General features: G+C 43.9%; 1 protein-coding gene across 5 annotated transcripts in view; it reads right to left on the bottom strand.

Annotated features, from left to right (window-relative positions):
• Nucleotides 1–4,569: 4,569 nt before the first annotated feature.
• Nucleotides 4,570–18,513, bottom strand: part of TASP1 (taspase 1) — a 320,757-nt gene continuing 306,813 nt past the window's right edge. For 3 of the 5 annotated variants that reach the window (XM_086701663.1, XM_086701667.1, XM_086701668.1), the window contains one exon: nt 4,570–5,619. In XM_086701663.1, the coding sequence (XP_086557789.1) occupies nt 5,512–5,619 (108 nt within the window). In that variant the 3' untranslated portion in view covers nt 4,570–5,511. Of the gene's footprint in view, nt 5,620–13,812; nt 13,888–18,513 lie in introns of those variants that run through there. The other 2 variants (XR_015249356.1, XM_086701665.1) reach the window with 2 other exon arrangements.

Genomic DNA, 18,513 nt, shown 5'->3' with positions numbered 1-18,513 from the left:
AAAAGAGAAGTTCAAGGGTCTGGATGCCAATAAAAATTAAGATTTCCAAGGGAAACTTCTGGTTAAAACTACTGGAATTGACCATAACTACCTTTTCTTCCTATCCAAATCTCATTAAAATGACAGGCGAAGAATTTTTAAAAACAAATTAATCAACAAGGTCAAAGAGAATGAGAGACATTTTGCCATAAATGCTTTCAACAAATTTTTGGAAGGTGAGAAATGAATGGAAGAATGGTAATTACCTTGGCAAATGAAGAAAGGAGAAAGCCAATTGCTTGCAGACAAGTGGGAACAAAGCTGCTTCACCCTGAAGAAACTTGGAGTTGCTCAGTGTTTATAAGCAATGAAAATTCCAAAAGAAAGGTGAGAGCAAAGCCCCTTGTGGGAAAGGGTGTTTGTTGGAAGTTTGCCCATGGTGTGGTTGAACCCATCAAGTCTCCTCTCCCACGTGTACATGCAGGCAATAGCCCTTCCCTCCCTTCCTGGAAGAAAGCTGGAGGTTGATTCTTCAGAGCAACTGGACTTGGGAAGAGGGTGAAGAAAAATCTACATGCCATACTGCAGATCCCACACTCCTCCTCCCCCATGCTGTTTCCAGAGCTCCTCTTACCTATACACGCATGTGAGCACCTACACTCACATATACCCTGGTGTATGTTAGGTTCCCCTATAAACCGTTCAGAGAAAAGACCTTCAAATGGTAACACTTTGGAGTTCTCAAGTGAATTGGTGATTCCTTCCCTGAGCACCCTGTGGTGAAGTGCCCCCATCCAGGGTCTTAATGCACCCAATCATAGTGCCTCACTTTTGAATAGACTGAGAGGTTCTCTTCCCTCCTGGCATCAAAAAACACAGTATCCTTCCTGACACCATTTCCCCAACACTCTGACACCAACTGGGTGTCCAATAATTCAATTCAGTTCTGACACTGTCTACTGGAGTTAGTGTCAAATCCTACATGTTAAAGGGCTCAGTCCCACAAGACTGTCCCACTTTGGATGCTAATCACAAGTCTCAGGCCACTGGTACTTCTGACCTACCAACTATAGATTGGGGGTCCCCTCAACCCCCTTCTTAGGTTTGGTATTTTGCTGTAAAGTATCACAGAACTCAGGAAAGCTTTACTTGTTATATTCCCAGTTTACTGTAGAGGTTACAACTCAGGAACAAATGGTAGAGATGCATGGGGCAAGTTGTGGTGGGAGGGTCACAAAACTTCCAAGCGCTCTCCAGGCACCACCTCCCCAGCACCTCCCCAGTGTGTCCATGTGTTCACCTACCCAGAAACTTTCTGAATCCTGTGGTCTAGGGGTTTTTATGGAATTTTCATCACATAGACACAGTTGATTACATCACTGGCCATTAGTGATTGAACTCAATCTCCAGCCCCTCACCTCTTCCCAGGGGTCAGGGGGCTGAGTTGAGACTCCTAACCTTCTGATCATAGCTCGATCTTTCTGGAGACCAGCTACCATTCGGATACTATCTAGGAGACCCTCAGCCAAAGGTCATCTCATTAGCATACCAAAGATACTCTTCTCCATCAGGAGATTCCAAGGGCTTTAGTTCTGTGCCAGAAAACTGGGACAAAGGCCAAATATTTTTTATGCCACATAAACATATCACCAGACATTATGAAAAGTCTCCAACATGAAAGAATAGGAGAAAAGATCAAAGAGGGGGGACAAAAGGAACAGAATTAATGTAGGAATGAATAAAAGGATTGAAAATATTATTAGTATTCTCAAATACACAAGAAAAAGATATTGCATCCAAATAAGAACAGTTTGCTATGCAAAATGAATAAATTAAAAAGGAAAAAACCTCTTGCAAGTGAAAAATATGACTGCAGAAATTTTGTGAATTTCATAGACAGTTGACAGAGTTGAGGGACATTCCCAGAGAAAGGAGGCAAAGATCAAGGAGATAGAAACTAGGAAAGAAAGAAGAACAAATTAGAGAACCGATCCAACACACAGCAACAGGAATTGCAGGAAGACAGAACAGAAAAAGAAATAAAGGAGAAACAATTACCAAGGAAACAATGCAAGACAATTTCCCAGAACAGAAAGACGTTGGTTTCCAGACTAAAACAGTCCTCTGAGGGCTCTAGGCAATAAACGATGAAAAATGTATGTACACCAAGGTGCAGAAGTGAGACATTTCTGAATACTGGGGTTAAAGAGAAGATCCTAAAAGCTTCCAGGAATTAGAAACAGATTACATAGAAAAGAACGGAAATCAAAAGGTCAAATCAAAATCAGGAAAGAAGATTCCAACAATAAGATTTCAGACGGCCCAATGAGTCATGTTATGCCTTTGAAATTGTGAAAGAAAATAAGCTTCAACTAGGACCAGTGAAGTCACAAAGGGTCTGGAACTCAGAAGGGCGCCTTGCACTTGAGTTCAGTGCTGTGGTCACCATTTTTAACACCTGAGTAATTTTATCTTTGAATTTGTGGACTGTGACTGAAGTCCAACAGGACAGTGGCACATACACCGTGCTGTCTCCTGCCATCCCCTCACCTCCCTGGCCTGGGTTCCTGGCTACCTGTTCCCTGATCCCCACCGAGGGGCTACTGGGGCCTCTCCTCCTGTTGGCCCTGGGGCAGGTGCAGAGAAGATTGGGGCTGGTCATGTGCACCTCACACATCCAGTTGCCAGGCTGGGCTCTGGGTGCTTTTGAAGGTCTACACTCACCCTGCAAGTCTCCCCATTCTTGAGGGAGTGTGACAGTAAAATAGCAAATAAAAAATACCATGAGAGGTTGAAAGAGGTAACCAAAAAAAAAAAAAAAAAAAAGCTTTTTTTCTGCTCTTTGAGAAAAAGGTCCCACATTTTCAGTTTGTGCTGAGCCCTATGAATTATGTAGCCATCACTGGTTTCAATTTAGAGACTGCCTGAGAAGTGAGAATTTTTTTTTGTACCTCAAAAGTGCAACTGTGAATATCACTAAAGATAAAAAGAGCAAGTACTCCTAATATTGGTTGATGTTGTGATGATGACAGGATCATTCCAATGTGGACCCCGGATCCCACAGTTGAAAATTCCTAGTTCCAATGTGTCTTTTCTGAGCCACACCCCAACTACCGGATTAGGGTGTTCACAACCAAGCATTGGATTCACACCCAGACAGCCACAACTTCAGACCCAAAAAGACAGTTTCAGACAGAACTAGATGCTCCCAAAGAAACCCATGAGTGGATTTAGGGGTTTAGTGAGGTTTTTGCCATATGAATGGAGACACCTGTTTTTTGAGAGTTTCTTGGTGTCTTCTAAGTTCAAGTTAAGACAAAGGCATCTCAGGGAGGACGTGAGACTCTGTAAATGTCTATCAAGAACGAGGAGGATTTCCTTCTCTGGGAAATCTTAAGAGGAAAAGAGGTTCCTGTTCATCTGGACGGGCACAGGGGAGGCCAGAAGCAAAGGTGGGGAGACTCAGACTCTCTAGCCCCGCCCCCAACCTCCTGAGTCTCTGATTTTCATTTTCTTAGACACCAAGGTCATTGCCAGTTGTGAGAATAGCCAAGTCTAGACCTTGCTTGTTGAAGTAAGTACTGCCACTTGCTTCACACAGAACCACATTCTCCCCCCATCTTCCCCCTCGTTGCCACCCCCAGGACCTCAGACTTCACTGGATTTGGTGACCTGACAACTGCCCTTTACATAGGGATTTGTATCGTAAATTGCCACTAAGAGGCCTCTGATACACGTCTTCCACACAAATTTATGCTGTCGTGGTTTTCAGACATAAACTGGTGTCTACACATGTGCCAGGCTTGCGGCTCCTCAGACAGGTTCTATTAACTTGGTCGCCAGGTGGTAACCATATTACTTCCTGCTTCTCGGTAACTTTTGTGCAACACAATTACCTTTGACAGTTCTTGAGTGGGACAGCAATTTTCAGCAAATGTTTTCAGTAACCAGAGGCCAGAAGGAAAGGAAACGTGAGTGCTTCAGTTAAGCTTTGAGTGTGGCTCTGACAGCTCTTCAGCACCTCTGTGGTGTTATAAATAGAAATTCTGTGGAAATTCGGGCACATGGAACATAACGGAAGGGGGCCAAGCAAGGCCAGTGGTTTCCACTGTATTTAAGAAAGAATTTGCCCTTACACAGGATAGTAAGTTCTACCATGATGAATTTCTTCCAAGTTCCAGAACACAGTAGAATTTTCTTTCAGTGGTGTTTCATGCTAGGGATGTTTTGCCCTCCTTCATGCTAATTCCGTGGTGCAGAGAATGTGACATTCACTTCTTGGACTTTCCTGAATTTACAGTGCCCCCAGCATTCCTCAGAGTTATCCAAGGAAGATGGAGATCAATTCACCCTCCACATAGTAGTTTCTATTTTCAGGGAAAAAAAGAATACTAAGTCATCACAGGTGAGCTGTTCAATATCTGGTCTTGTAGACTGAGAATATGAAAGTCAGTCACTTCTCCACAATCCTCCCACTAGCACCACCACCAACACACACACACACACACACACACACACACACACACACACAAAAGCATGCACATACACATGTGCAACAGGACTTTCTAAGAAAATACAAAACAAGGTACCTGCAGCCTCTAATCATACATTACTAGAAAAGAAAAGAAACTTTTGGTCTCCAAATCATTAGATGTTAAAAGGACTGATTACATACAATTGATAAATCGGCAGAGGTCAGGGCTGCTGAAGTTGAACATGAGGTCACATGGCCATGACCACATCCCAGAGGACGTACTATGACTCACATCCCACTGGCCTGATGCAGAGCAAAGCTTCCCTTTGACACCACCCAAGAGAAGAGCCTACCCTTTGCTCCAGTCTCATTAGCAGTGTCTTACAGGCAAGCTTTCTTCTGATCTCCAGTGACTAGACACATGATTATCATCCATTGTAAATCAAGCCACATTCCTCCCTCTCCCCGAAACTGGTCTCACTGGTGAGATGGCAGCATCTCCTGGTGGCATCATTTATCACCTTTTTTATTTGCTTACCAGCCATTTTGTCAATAACAGTTGGTGACTTTTCTCCTAGACTCAGAGACCAGAATTCTGATTATAAACTTTGCCTGCATACCACATCCCTACCAAAGTTTGACGTTTGGCAATTACCCATTTGAACTAGTTTCTATGTATCTCAAGAGTTTGTTCTTTCCCTATATGTGATCTTTTAGTGGAGAACAACAGTCTAGAAAGTAATCTGCAGAGGGTTTGATATAGAATAACTCCCCAAAATAACATTGTTTCCCCAAAGTCACAAGTGGCAATTTGTCAACCTTTTACACATGTTGAGCATTAATTAATCTTCTGCTTAGTTTCGGAGACCAGAGAAGGAGACACCACAACCAGGCAACAACATATGTGTAATCAGGTCATTCTTATGTGCAATATGAAAACAGTAGGCTGCAGTCTTTTATTTGATCAGTTTTAAAACAATAGCCCTTGGGGCGCCTGGGTGGCTCAGTCGGTTGAGCGTCCAGCTTCGGCTCAGGTCATGATCTCGCGGTCTGTGAGTTCAAGCCCCAAGTGGGGCTCTGTGCTGACAGCTCAGAGTCTGGTACCTGCTTCGGATTCTGTGTCTCTTTCTCTCTCTGTCCATCCCCCACTCATGCTCTGTCTCTCTCTGTCAAAAATAAAATAAGCATTAAAAAAAATTAGAATAGTAGTCCTTAATCAGTGTCTTTCTTATTATGAAAACACAAAATGTATCTGTTACCAAAATATCGGGAAGTCCAAGCAAGCAAAAATTAGAAAGAAAAGAGAAAATATTCACATTTCCCCAGTAGCATAACTATTGGTTAGTGAGGACCACACATTCCCAAGTATTCTCATTTGGTTACCTCTGCTATAGAGTCACAAAGCGCCTCCTGCGACTTAAGTGGTCATATGACACATTTCTAGCCAATAAGAGCCAAATAGAAAAAAAAATTCCTAAGGGAGTTTCTGAGAACACTGTGATTCCTCCACTTTTTCCCCTTGACTGGAGCTGCACAGCTATCTTGAGACCATGATACAGTAAGCATGAGGATAAAAGCCAATACGTTAAGGGCGACAGAGTGGGCAGAGGGCATCATTGAGCAACTGAACCAATGCCAGAAAACCTCCACCACCAGACTTCTTATCAAGTGAGAAAATGCCTATTTATTTATTTAAGCCACTGCTAATTGCATTTTCTATCACATGCAGTATTCCTAACTGATACTCCCAATTACCTAGACAAGAATTCTATCATACCTGTGGACACTGTTCGAAAGGTCGTCACTTTTGAAGGAGGTAAGATACACATTTTTTTGTTTAACCCAAAACTTTTCAAATTCTCCAATTAATCATCTTCGGTAATAACTTTACTCTTGTAACAATAATAATAATAACTGATACTCTTATGGCCCCTTACCTTTTGTTATCTCATACTTTCATCTCCAATTTGAAAGTAAGGAGATTGTGATTACAGTTAACAGTGCTATATTGCATATTTGAAAGTTTCTAAGAGAGGTGATCTTAAAAGTTCTCATCACAGGAAGAAAAATTGTAACTATATGAGGTGATGGGTGTTAACTGAACTTCATTGTGGCAATCATTCTGTAAATATATTAAATTTATATGCATCAGATCATTACAGTATACCTTCAACTGATGTAATCTTATATGTCAATTATATCTCAATAAAACTAAGGGGAAAAAAAAAGAAAAAAAAAAAAAAACTAAAGTGCCGAAGAGATTAGAGTTGCTCAGGAAGTAGTTGGGGCCTAAATTCAAGTATCATGGTTGCAAATACTCTCCTCTTTTAGTCGTATTACATGTTCAGGCTTTTCCCAGTGAGTTCTAGCAAATACTCTAACCTACAGCTTAAGGGCTGAGTAAACAGAAACTTGCCTGAGGTCAACTCTAAATGCCAGTTGAGATGCCAAATACATTCAAAGCAAGGTTCACTTCCTAAGCTTCTCACCCAGACAGAGTCTGGTGGCCCCAGGGCTCATAATTGTGCTGGAGAAGGACTTGCTTCCTGCAATAGCCTGAATATTTGTGTTACCCCAAAATTCATATGTTGAAACACTGACCCCAATGTGATGGTATTTAGAAGTGGGGTCTTTGGGAGGTAATTAGGTCACAAGAGATCACATGAATGGAATTAGTGTCCTTATAAGAAGAAGCTAGAGAGCTAGCTAGCTTTCATTTCTACCATGTGAGTATATACAGTGAGAAGATATTCCTTGGCAACTGAGGAAGATGGCTCTCACCACGAACTGAACCATGCTGGTACCCTGATATTGGACTTTTAACCTGCAGAACTATGAGGAAAAAATGTTATTTAAAACAACCAGTTTATGTTAATTTGTTATAGCATTCCAAGCTAAGACATTTCCAAAAATGTCACCATAGAACCAGAGAATAAGCATGTTAACTTTTCTAATCCTCTAGAAACAAAACACTTTCATCTTTCCTTTCGCAAAACTCTTAAGCCACATGCCTAAGATCATAGCTCATCAGAAGGGTGGAACCAGCATTTGAACCCTGGTCTTTCTGATTCTAAAGCCAGGCAAGAATTCCAATTATGGCACCTGTTTGGCATTTGCAAATATCATGAACACCCAGTGCGAATTTTTGTGGGGAGAAATAAGACCCTAGAGAACACTAGACAGGTCAGAAGTCCTGAGACTGACTCTCCATTCTGCCGTTTTGTATATAAGTCTAAGCAACTTTTCTATCCTGTCTGAACTTTGTCTGTAACATTAAGGTTGGTGATAAAGCAAAGGAGATGGTGTGTATGTGGGATGGTCGAGCAAACAGGCATGACAACTTTCCTCCTATGAAGTCTTTCTCTCTCACCTTCTCCCCACCCTTCTCCTAATGATGGACTGAGCTGGTGTATCAGTTCGCTTTTGCTATATAACAAACCATCCCCAAACAAATTAAAATTCTGTGGATGCACTGGGTGGTTCTTCTCATCTGGGCTGGTTTGGCAAACTCTCTCATGTGTCCATGATCAAATGGCAGGGTGGGGAGAGGGTCAGCTGATGACTGGCTGCTCTACAATGGCCACAATCAAATGTCTGGTGGTTGAATGGCTGTCGGTCAGGCAATGGGGTGACTAGCCATATGTCTGTCATCCTCCAGCAGCTTGGGCTTGTTCACACGGTGGTCACAGGAGACTGGGAGAAAGTATGCAACACCTCTTGAGACCCTGACTCAGAACTGGCACATGCTCACTTCCACCACATCCTGTTAGTCAAAGCAAGCCACAGGCCAGCCCAGGTTCAACAGGTGAGGAAATAGACTTCACCTCTTGAGGAGGGGCTTCAAAGTAACAGGCAAATTTAGGAAGAACTTGGGGCTGTTTTAGCAATCAATTACAATACTCAGACAGTATTCTGGAGCCACACGTGTGGGCCAGCCATCCCAAATTTTCGCTGCCCAAAAACCCAGACGGAGCTTGTTTTTCCCGTGGGGCACCGATTGCAGGTCTGGATGGGTTGTTTGTTTTTCTATTTGTTTTGACTTTATGCTATTTCCAGGATGTTTCTTTCAGAAAAGAGAAGGCTCAGTTCTGTCTGCCATGTGTATTAAGATGAGCTGTGACAGAGTATTGCTTTGTGGTCAGAGGACCTGGAAGCTGGGACAGAGGCAGCAGAGTCCGTGACAGGCCCTCCAGGCACTGGAGTCCTCCCTTCCAAAATAAGAAGACAGTCTTCCTCCTGCAGTGCTCATGTCTGCCTGATAACCAAGATTGTGCAAGTCAAGAGCATGACCAGTTGTCAGCCAGCCCTGCCAGGGGTGACAGGGCAAGTTCACTTCACTAGCAAATAGGGGACACTCCCAGCCTGATGAATTTCTGGAACTCCTAGCCCTTGGTTGACACTATCTGGCTCATGGTTTCTCTGCTTTCAAGTTTGGATATTGCACAAGTGACATGAAGGGTTGCAGAGGGCCTTGGAATGTCCCGTTTGGTGAAATCACACAGGGGGACAAGATGGGGGCAAGGGAGGGGGGTCAAATACTCCCAACAGGGTGCCCCCTGATGGTGTATATGTTGGAGGGTGGGTGCCCGCCCAGGTTGGGTCACTTCTGGCCGTCTGGGGTATTGTACAAGGAGAAGCTAGTGAACGTGGCTGGCAGAGATACAGGAAGGAATGTCTCAAGAAGAGTGAAAAATTGCTTTCATGCGCTTTGCTGGCACAGCCTCCGAGGATGGAGCCTTTTTCTGAGGAAATATTGCAACATGCTGAGAGGCTGAAGGGTCAGGGAAGGGTCCTGGCCAGTGAGGATGAATGCCCCTTCCCTGGCCTCCCTCACCTCTGGCAGGGGTCTGTTTGGTGGCATTCCCATGTGAGGGGGGAAAGTGAGAAATTCCACTTCCAATCCTTGCCGCCCACACGGAGGTCTTAAATGAGGTCCGGCAAGAGGCCAGCATCAGATATGCCTGGAGGCCCATGTGGGAAAGCCAGAACCTCCACCAAAACAAGCAGTGGCCACGCTCATCCACCAGTCTCCTGGGAGAGCAGAGGCTCGGCAGTGCCTGAGGGAGGCACAGTTGGGCTCTTGGAAAAACAGCCCTGTTGGCCTTCATTCCTCAGGTACTTGCTTTCTGGCTCTAGAGACAATGCGAAATTCTGTGCGCACCCACATGAAAGTTTCTGAATCCAACTCCAAGGAGACTCCCCAGCAAGGAGACTCCATGCTTGGACCAGGAAACAAACAAACTTTCTTTTAATGTTTCTCCCTATTGGCCAGGGGACAGTAGAACTGGGCCAAGCAACTGTGCTTCCTGCCCTGCTTCATTAGTCAGGAAGTTCTTCTCATCCAAAGATGGCCAGACCCTGTCCTGAGATACAGGGCTCCCCCAGTCACGCTTCTAGCTCCCCTCAGGCCTCAGTGAATTGTGCTTCTAGCTCCTACTTGACAGCCTTTTCTTTCAGCTGTGACTCTTGTTTGCAGAGCTCCTGCTCAGCTCCCACAGTCAGTGGCTGCAGCCAACCTGTAGGAAGAAAGGCATCAAGGACCCCAACCAACAGAGCCTATTCCTGCAGATCCAGAACCTGGGAGGATTCCCGAGTCTAATGGAAACAGAGCTGCCACTAGAGCCAGGCCAGCCTTGCCATCGGTCCCTCTTGTCCACCAGCTTCTGCATGCTTTCAAGTGGTTGCCCCAATCAGGAATGTTCTCACTTTTAGCCCTTCTGCTTGTAGATGCTCTCCTTCTCTTTCTCAACTTCCCCAACCCCAGACTGATTCCATCTTTCCTTGTTTAATATTCTCTTTTCTGTAATTCAATGGACTTTTTGGTTGTGGGACACTAGCAGGAATCTCATCCTGAGGGGGAGAAGCATGACCTATGAAGGCCAGGTAGTACTCTTGGTCTTGATCTCCAGGCTCTGGGGGTGTGGTTTATAATAAGAAATATATATTTGGACTTTGTGTCTGACACAGAGCTTCTAAAACCCTTAGAATTTTTTAAGTAATGAGTACAGCAAAGTTGCCTTTTGTTAAGTTAATGAGGTGACTTTTCGACCCTACCTAAGGATGGGGGCTGGTTGCCAGGAGAATCAACCAGGTAATTGGAGGGCTGGAAATTTCAGTCCTATCCCCATGACCCATAGGGGAGGGGAGATAGGCTGGAGGTTCAATCAATCACCAAAGGCTCATGATTTAATCCATCATGACTATGTCATGAAGCCTCCATTAAAAAGTCAGAAAAATGTGATTCAGACATCTTCTGGGTTGGTGACTACATGGAGACTTGGGGAGAAAGGCACACTCAGAGAGGGCATGAAGGCTCAGTGCCCTTTCCCCATACCCTGCCCTATGCATCTCTCCCATCTAACTGTTCCTGAGTTATATAATAATAAAATGGCAATCTAGTGAGTAAAAGGTTTTCCTGAGTTCTGTGAATTGCTGTAGCAAATTAATTGAACCTAAGGAGGGGGTCATGTGAACCTCTGATTTAGAGCCAGTTGGTAGACATACAGGTAACAACCGAGATTTCTGAAGGGTATCTGAAGTTAGGGGAGGTGACAGTCTTGGAGGATTCAGTCCTTTACCTGTGGGATCTGAAGCCATCTCAGGGTAGACGGTGTCAGAATTGAGTTGAATGGTAAGACACTCAACTTGTGTCAGAGAATTGCTTGCTTGATGGTATGGGAAAAGCCCCCACATATTGAAATTGGAATCAGAATCATTGTTGGGGGCCAGTCTTGGGATAGCCTCAAGTTTGCAGTATCTGAAATATTCACACACACACACACACACACACACATGCCCAGACTGGATTCCCAAACCCAGAGTTCCCTTCAACCAAACATTTGAAATCAGACTTTTCAGATCCTGATAAAAGGGTACAATTAATTTAAGTAAACAGAGGCAAAGGGAAGCGGTAGTTGTCTACATAATGGGATGGGAAGCTGGGTCATGAGAGATGGGGGAGACATCCTTCATTTAGAATCAGAGATTCTCAGAATTTAAGAGAAGATCTGCCAGTAGGGATCTCTGTGCCCAGGGAAGTTTTTCTGGAATGAAGTTTTATTCTCTCAATGATCTCCTGGTTACACTTAGTAACATCCACCCTCCTGGGAGGTAAAGGTAAGATTAGACCATAAGGCTGATACTCAGTGTGAGAGAGGATTTCCCTTAAGGCCAAGTTCTTCAGCATCCTTTGTGTTTCTCCCATCTTCCTAGGGCTTTGCCTTCTCCATGTGCCTAACACCCTTAGCCCACTGTGCTGGCCCCTCTCCCTCTATGCTGGCCCTGTGTTCACCCCCCTCCAGTCTCACTCAGGGGCTGACAGGATTAATGGGTCACAGCAGGCCCAGGAAATAGCCCCAGGGGCTTCCAAGATTTCTTTGGCTTGAGGCATAGCGGAGGCCCTAAGTCTTCCAGGATTCTACTGTACTCAGTTCCATGTAGGGAGGTCAGACCCCACACAGGTAAGTGTGTCCAGTCAAACTGCTCCCACCTACTCTCAATCCACTACCACCTTCTGCAGGCTTATGCGTGTTTACACACATTCGCCAGGATGGATGCCTGGAAACGTTAACCTCTCCTGACTCTACCTTTGAGAACTTGGTGAAAATTTTAGAGTTGTTTCCTTTCTACTTTTCTTTTTTTCTTCTTCTTCTTCTTCTTCTTCTTCTTCTTCTTCTTCTTTTTTTTTTTTTTGTTATAAAGACAATACACCACATTAGAGAAAATGAAGAGACCACAATTAAAATTTTTGTTTTTATATCTGTTTAGTTTTTATATGTGTGCATACAGGTTTTTGTTTTTGTTTTTTTGTTTTGTTTTGTTTTTTTTTGTTTTTTTTTTTAAACTTTTTTTTATTTTTTTTTAACGTTTATTTATTTTTGAGGCAGAGAGAGACAGAGCATGAACGGGGGAGGGGCAGAGAGAGAGGGAGACACAGAATCGGAAGCATGCTCCAGGCTCTGAGCCATCAGCCCAGAGCCCGACGCGGGGCTCGAACTCATGGACCGTGAGATCGTGACCTGACCTGAAGTCGGACGCTTAACCAACTGAGCCACCCAGGCGCCCCTGTTTTTGTTTTTTTAAAGCAGTAAGCAGAATGTAGGGAATTTTGTTGGCCAACTTTTTCTTCATTTCAGCTGCATTTTCTGACCCATGAGGCCTTTGGGCACTGGAAGCCATCAATAGTAGGGTGGGGCCTGAGGCTCCACTTCAGAGGCAATTCAGAGGGCTGACACTGCACCCCTCAGTTCTTCCCCCAAAGAATCTAAGGTGTCCTTGACCTCCACAGAGCACCAGTAGAAAAATGAGTTGCCTCCCTGAGTTTAACACCCCTGCATGAATCCAATGTCAGGGCTCTGGCATGGCTCCCAGTGGGCCTACATTTTGTATGAGGGAGGTCTAGTATGCACCTATCCCCAGTTGAGTGACGCAAGGCTGGTGCCTTACAGAACAGAGCTGTCAGTGTCTCTAGAGGATGGACCTTGGCACCAGATTCAGAGTAGGTAGAACACTGGGCATTTGTTAGCTGAGCCAACCCCATCAGTTCCACTCTTTCCCCAGATCCACTGGGTTTTCCTAACTCTGCCAGAGGTTGGAAGGGGACAGCTGGGGATGATGTTGAGCAGGATCCCAGGGGACTGGCCCCCACCACTGCCACAGCCTCCTCAAAGTCTAGTCGGTCTCTTCCCATGAAAACACTCAGCTCCCTCCCAAACTGTAAAAAGCGAATGAAGAGCAGGACTGTTTGACCAACACACTGGCTAAGAGAAACTTTGGAGGCAGCTCAAGGGCTACTGCCTGTTCCACCGGGGCCATGCTTCCAAACACAAATATTAACCTTGGCGATCTGTCTGTCTCCTGCTTCACAACTTAGACGGCACTTTTTGGGGTCATGTTTAAGTTGGGGAAGAGAGAGATGAAGAAAAAATTATGAAATCTGCAACAAAGTGAGCTTTTGATTTCTAGACAGTATGTAAATGGTAGTAGTGTTTAAAATCCACCCTGGTTAAAGTCTACTTTTCTAGGAACTTCTAGAACAGAAGGGTGAATCCCAGCAGCCCTTCCTTATGGGGTTCTCTGGTTGAAAACAGAAAAATAAAAACATCAATGCCTAGATTCTTTGTTGCAAAAGCACTCAAGTGACAACTAATCCCCACAACTTGAGATCGGAAGCCTTGGGGATCAGCTTCATAAAGCCTGAAGACTTGTCTTGCACCCCAGTGGTTTAGATTTTATGAGACAGTCAGCAGGTGTGGCCATAAGAGGAGACAGAGGAGAGGTTCAGGGAACAACAAAATTTCTTATACTTACAGATCCTAGAGACAATAGGCACATGGCACACCTTGCTGGGCCACGTAGGAAAGACATGAGGGTGGTCAGGAGGCAGAAAATGGGAACGAAGGTTGTGCTGTGGCCACAGCCTTTATTGGGGTTTCCTGGGGAAAGACCAGGCAGAGCAGGGTAAACAGTTTAGGACTGAGAGTTTGAAAACTTTCAGCAGGCTCCGGGCTTTAGGAGTGGTTACTAGTTTCCCGGCACTGGCCCTGGCCGTAGGATGATTAAGGCAGAGGAATATTGCCTCCTGGGTTGCATTGGCCAAATAGAGTTAAGTGGGACTCTGGATTGGTTAGTTTGCACATCAAGGGTAGGTTCTTGGCCAAATATTTTGCTATCTTTAAGAATTTTCTAACCCAGGAAGGGGTTGTGAGAAGAATTTTTCTAAGATGACAAAACATACAGAAAATTGAAATTATTTACAATTATTTACAATTTATTTACAAAACATACACAAAATTGAAAGTATATAACCATAGCCTTCTCCAGAAGGGCTCACAGTCTATGAAAATGCACCTAACTTCATCAGGGATGCCAAATCCAGAAGAAAAAGTGGTTCTGACCACACCTCGGTGCCAGTGGCAAAGCACTAAAATGTGCCAAAAGTTAAGTGGCCCAGGGACAGGAGATGACAGTCTTACCAGGACCGTGGGAGCTCTTGGCTGCTAGGAGAAAGCAAAATCCACAAAAGGGCTCAAGTCTTTGAAACTGGGGCTCCAGACTTTAGCAGTTATCTGGGCTTCAGAGAAGCCTGAAAAATATGCAGTGCATCTGTTACGTTACCCTTTCTTCATTTATGCGAGGTTATTTTAGCTCCTCTACAAATAATTCAGGGCTCCCTTTCAGGAGGGCATTGCAGTACACACCATTAAACCAATACGCCACATCTTTTTTTTTTTTTTTTTTTTTTAATTTTTTTTTTTTTCAATGTTTATTTATTTTTGGGACAGAGAGAGACAGAGCTTGAACGGGCGAGGGGCAGAGAGAGAGGGAGACACAGAATCAGAAACAGGCTCCAGGCTCTGAGCCATCAGCCCAGAGCCCGACGCGGGGCTCGAACTCACGGACCGTGAGATCGTGACCTGGTTGAAGTCGGACGCTTAACCGACTGCGCCACCCAGGCGCCCCCCAATACGCCACATCTAATAATTTGCCCGTAGGCAACAATCAGTGGCAAATTTCAGTCTTCATCTCCTAGATGCTTAATTGTGTTCCTACCAGAAGAAATTTGAAAACAGTCAAAAGCGAATTGACTGAATACATTACATACAGGCAAGTAATGTGCAGCCCTTTCAAATGATGTCTTAAGTCATTTAATGTGGGTTGATATGGGAACTAAGAAAGGTTTATAAAACCATACATACAGTGCGATACTAAAAAGGCCACAAAACACAGTAGGATATGGTTTTTACTTAAAATATTATGTTTCTGTACATTCATAGAAAAAAATTCTCCATGAACTCTTCTTTGCCTGTCCTTCACATTCCTGCCTTGACCCATAAAACAGGAACTCCTCCCAACTCTGTGGCTTTCTCAGAGGAGGTTTCCAGCTGTGGGGACAACCCTCCAACCTGGATACAGCAGCTTATCTTAACTGGCCATGTCGGCAGCACACAAGTCAGTTAGGGCCATTCTGTCTCAAAACCCTAAAACAGAACCTCCCCCTTTCCTGCCCTCTCAGACCTGCTCTGGCAGGGCCATAGGCTCTATTCTTGCCTCAGACAGGCACAATGAGGCCTCTTTCTGCTTCCAGCTTCTCAGTTTACTTTGGATGGATGAAACCAGTCAGGCTCACTCGTGGTCCATTTGCCACAAACTGAATAATGCATAAAGCTGATAACTGATAAGTGTCATCCAGACTCCTGGAGGGGAAGTGGGATGAATGATAGGATTCAGTCAATAAACCCCACCCTGAACCCAGAATGGCCTAAGGTCGTTAGGCCCTAGGAGACATTCAGCAATGCTCAGGAGTCATTTTTGGTTGTTCCAACAGAGATGAAAGTAGGCAGGGAGTTGCTGCTGACATGTAAGGGGGAGTGGGTAGCAGGCCAGAGATGCTGCTACATACCCTATAGTATACAAGGCATCCCTCTGCAATAAAGATTCATTGGACCCAAAATGTTGGTAGTGCTGATGTTGAGAAACTTTGGTCTTAAGAATATTTATAGACATACTGACAGCAGTTTGTCTTCTATTTTCTTAGTAATAAAGAAAAAAATAAAAGTTACTTTAAAATTTAAGACAAAGTGGCTATATTATAATTAGGATTTGTCAAATGAATAAGGAAAAGAAGAAAGAAAATAACATGGCTTCTTAAAAAACGGGAGGGGGGTAGCTGGGTGGTTCAGTCAGTTGAGCATCCAATGTCAGCTCAGGTCATGATCTCACAGTTTGTGGGTTCAAACCCTGGATTGGACTCTGCTGACAATTCAGAGCCTGGAGCCTCCTTTGGATTCTGTGTCTCTATCTCTCTCTACCCCTCCCTGGCTCTCTCTCTCTCTCTCTCTCTCTCTCAAAAATGGATAAATATTTTTTAAAAGGGTAGCTAAGACTATGAATTTCTTGGGCAGGGATATCTATGTGTTGTACAACTTTATATTCTGAGCACTTCTATCAGTAGGTGGCAGGCACATGGTAGGTGCTGGGTAATTGTAGGTAGATGGATGGATGAGTGGATGGGTAGATGGATGGATTGAAAGATGGATGGATGGATGGATGGATGGATGGATGGATGGATTGGATCTGCCTCAACATCATCAAGAACACTTAAATATCTCATGGTAATCATTTTATAATATATACTTGTGGCAAATCATCATGTTGTATACCTTAAACAATTTTACATGTCAATTATATCTCAATAAAATTGGAAACGAATAGGAAAAAAAAAGATAAAGTGCCTGTACCTTGTCAAAAGCTCAGGTATGGCCAATGTTGGTGAGTATTTATTGAAAAAAAGTAGGGGCGCCTGGGTGGCGCAGTCGGTTGGCGTCCGACTTCAGCCAGGTCATGATCTCGCGGTCCGTGAGTTCGAGCCCCGCGTCGGGCTCTGGGCTGATGGCTCAGAGCCTGGAGCCTGTTTCCGATTCTGTGTCTCCCTCTCTCTCTGCTCCTTCCCCGTTCATGCTCTGTCTCTCTCTGTCCCAAAAATAAATAAACGTTGAAAAAAAAAAATTTTTTTTTAAAAAAAGAAAAAAAGTATAAAATCTGGGTCTCACCAACAGCCCCAGCCCTCTTTGGAAGCCCCTCTATGATGGACATAATAGAGAGGTAGAGAGATTGAACTTAGTACAGTCCAATCATAACTGTGCATTACTAGGAAAGAAATGTGGTAAGTTGACCCATCCCTAGGGACTTAATAAATTTCATGTTGGCTTATTTTTTTCTCTTCTCACTCAAATGATGTGAATTTTTAGCTACTGATACTGTGGTATGGGTGGTGTAGTGCATGCCAGAAAGCATGTTGTTCTGTTTCCATAGGTTTATTATGTCTGGTCAGTCTTAATTAAAAGACTCCCTTTGTCTTCTCTTTAGGGCTTCTGGACATGGCGCCTGAACTTTATTTTTGGCCCTGAGTATTGATGTTGCTTCCTGTTTTGGTGTCAGATTAATGGCATACAGCATGGTAGCTAAGGCAGCTCTCACCTTCCTTCTTATTCCCTAGGACAATTCTGGACCCACAACAGATCAAGTGCATCACACAAGAGCCAGCAACTCTGACGTGCAAAACTCCCATGTCCTGCCACCTCCTGCCTGTTGATATTTTTGACAGTCCTCAATTAGCACGGTACAGTTAACTTCAGCCTGTCATTTGTGTGGGCTAAGCTGTTTGAAAAATCCTGGGGTCAGGAGGGGTCAGCCAGTGGTGGGAGGACCATTTTCCCATAAACAAATGATGGAACCTCTATGTCTGGAAGACACCAGCTGTGGTTTGGTGCCAGGGGCCTTTTGAGGGGATAGAAATGTCAGCCCCTTTCCTCCTTGGCTCCGCAGGCTGTCTCTTCCTGGGACTGATGCTTTTCCATTCCATTATCAGGAGCTCCTGAGGAGGCCTCTGGATCACAAGGATGTCTGCCTCCAGCTTCATGTTATCATTACTAGTGCTAAAGATGTAACATTTACCTCCCAGGTAACTTATTCTTGAGAACATCTAGGAAAGTTGGTTTTGGTTTTAGAATAGTTAATGTTTCACAAAGACCATGTCACCAAAACCACAAGGCCATATCACTGAGAGAATATTTATTCTTAGGGGCATGGGAGGAAAAGCATGCAGATAATATAAAACAAATTTCTATCAAAAAGATAGAAATGAAAAAGAAAGGGACCAGAAAACTCAGCTTTGTTTTGTATGACTTGAAATTTCTATCTGCTCCCTCAGTAGATTGTTACCCAAACCCTGATATTAGAAAGAAGGCTCTGCCCATTCACATGTAATATCACAGTATATATAGAAATTTGCAAGGAATCTACAAAAAAAATCTAGAACTAATAAATGAGCTTATCAAGGTCACAGGATACAAGGTCAACATTTAAAAGCAATCAATCATGCAGGGGCACCTCGTTTGCTCAGTAGGTAGAGCATGTGACTTTTGATCTCAGGGTTGTGAGTTTGAGCCCCATGTTGGAGGCAGAGTTTACTTTTAAAAATAATGATAACATAATAAAATTCAAAAAAGAAAGATAACCAATCAATCATCTTGTTTTATGCTAGCAATCAACAGTTAGAA

Source organism: Puma concolor, chromosome A3, assembly GCF_028749965.1.
Source record: "Puma concolor isolate L17-30 chromosome A3, mPumCon1.1.hap2, whole genome shotgun sequence".
Lineage (NCBI taxonomy): Eukaryota > Metazoa > Chordata > Mammalia > Carnivora > Felidae > Puma > Puma concolor.
This window is presented reverse-complemented; position numbering and strand designations above follow the sequence as displayed.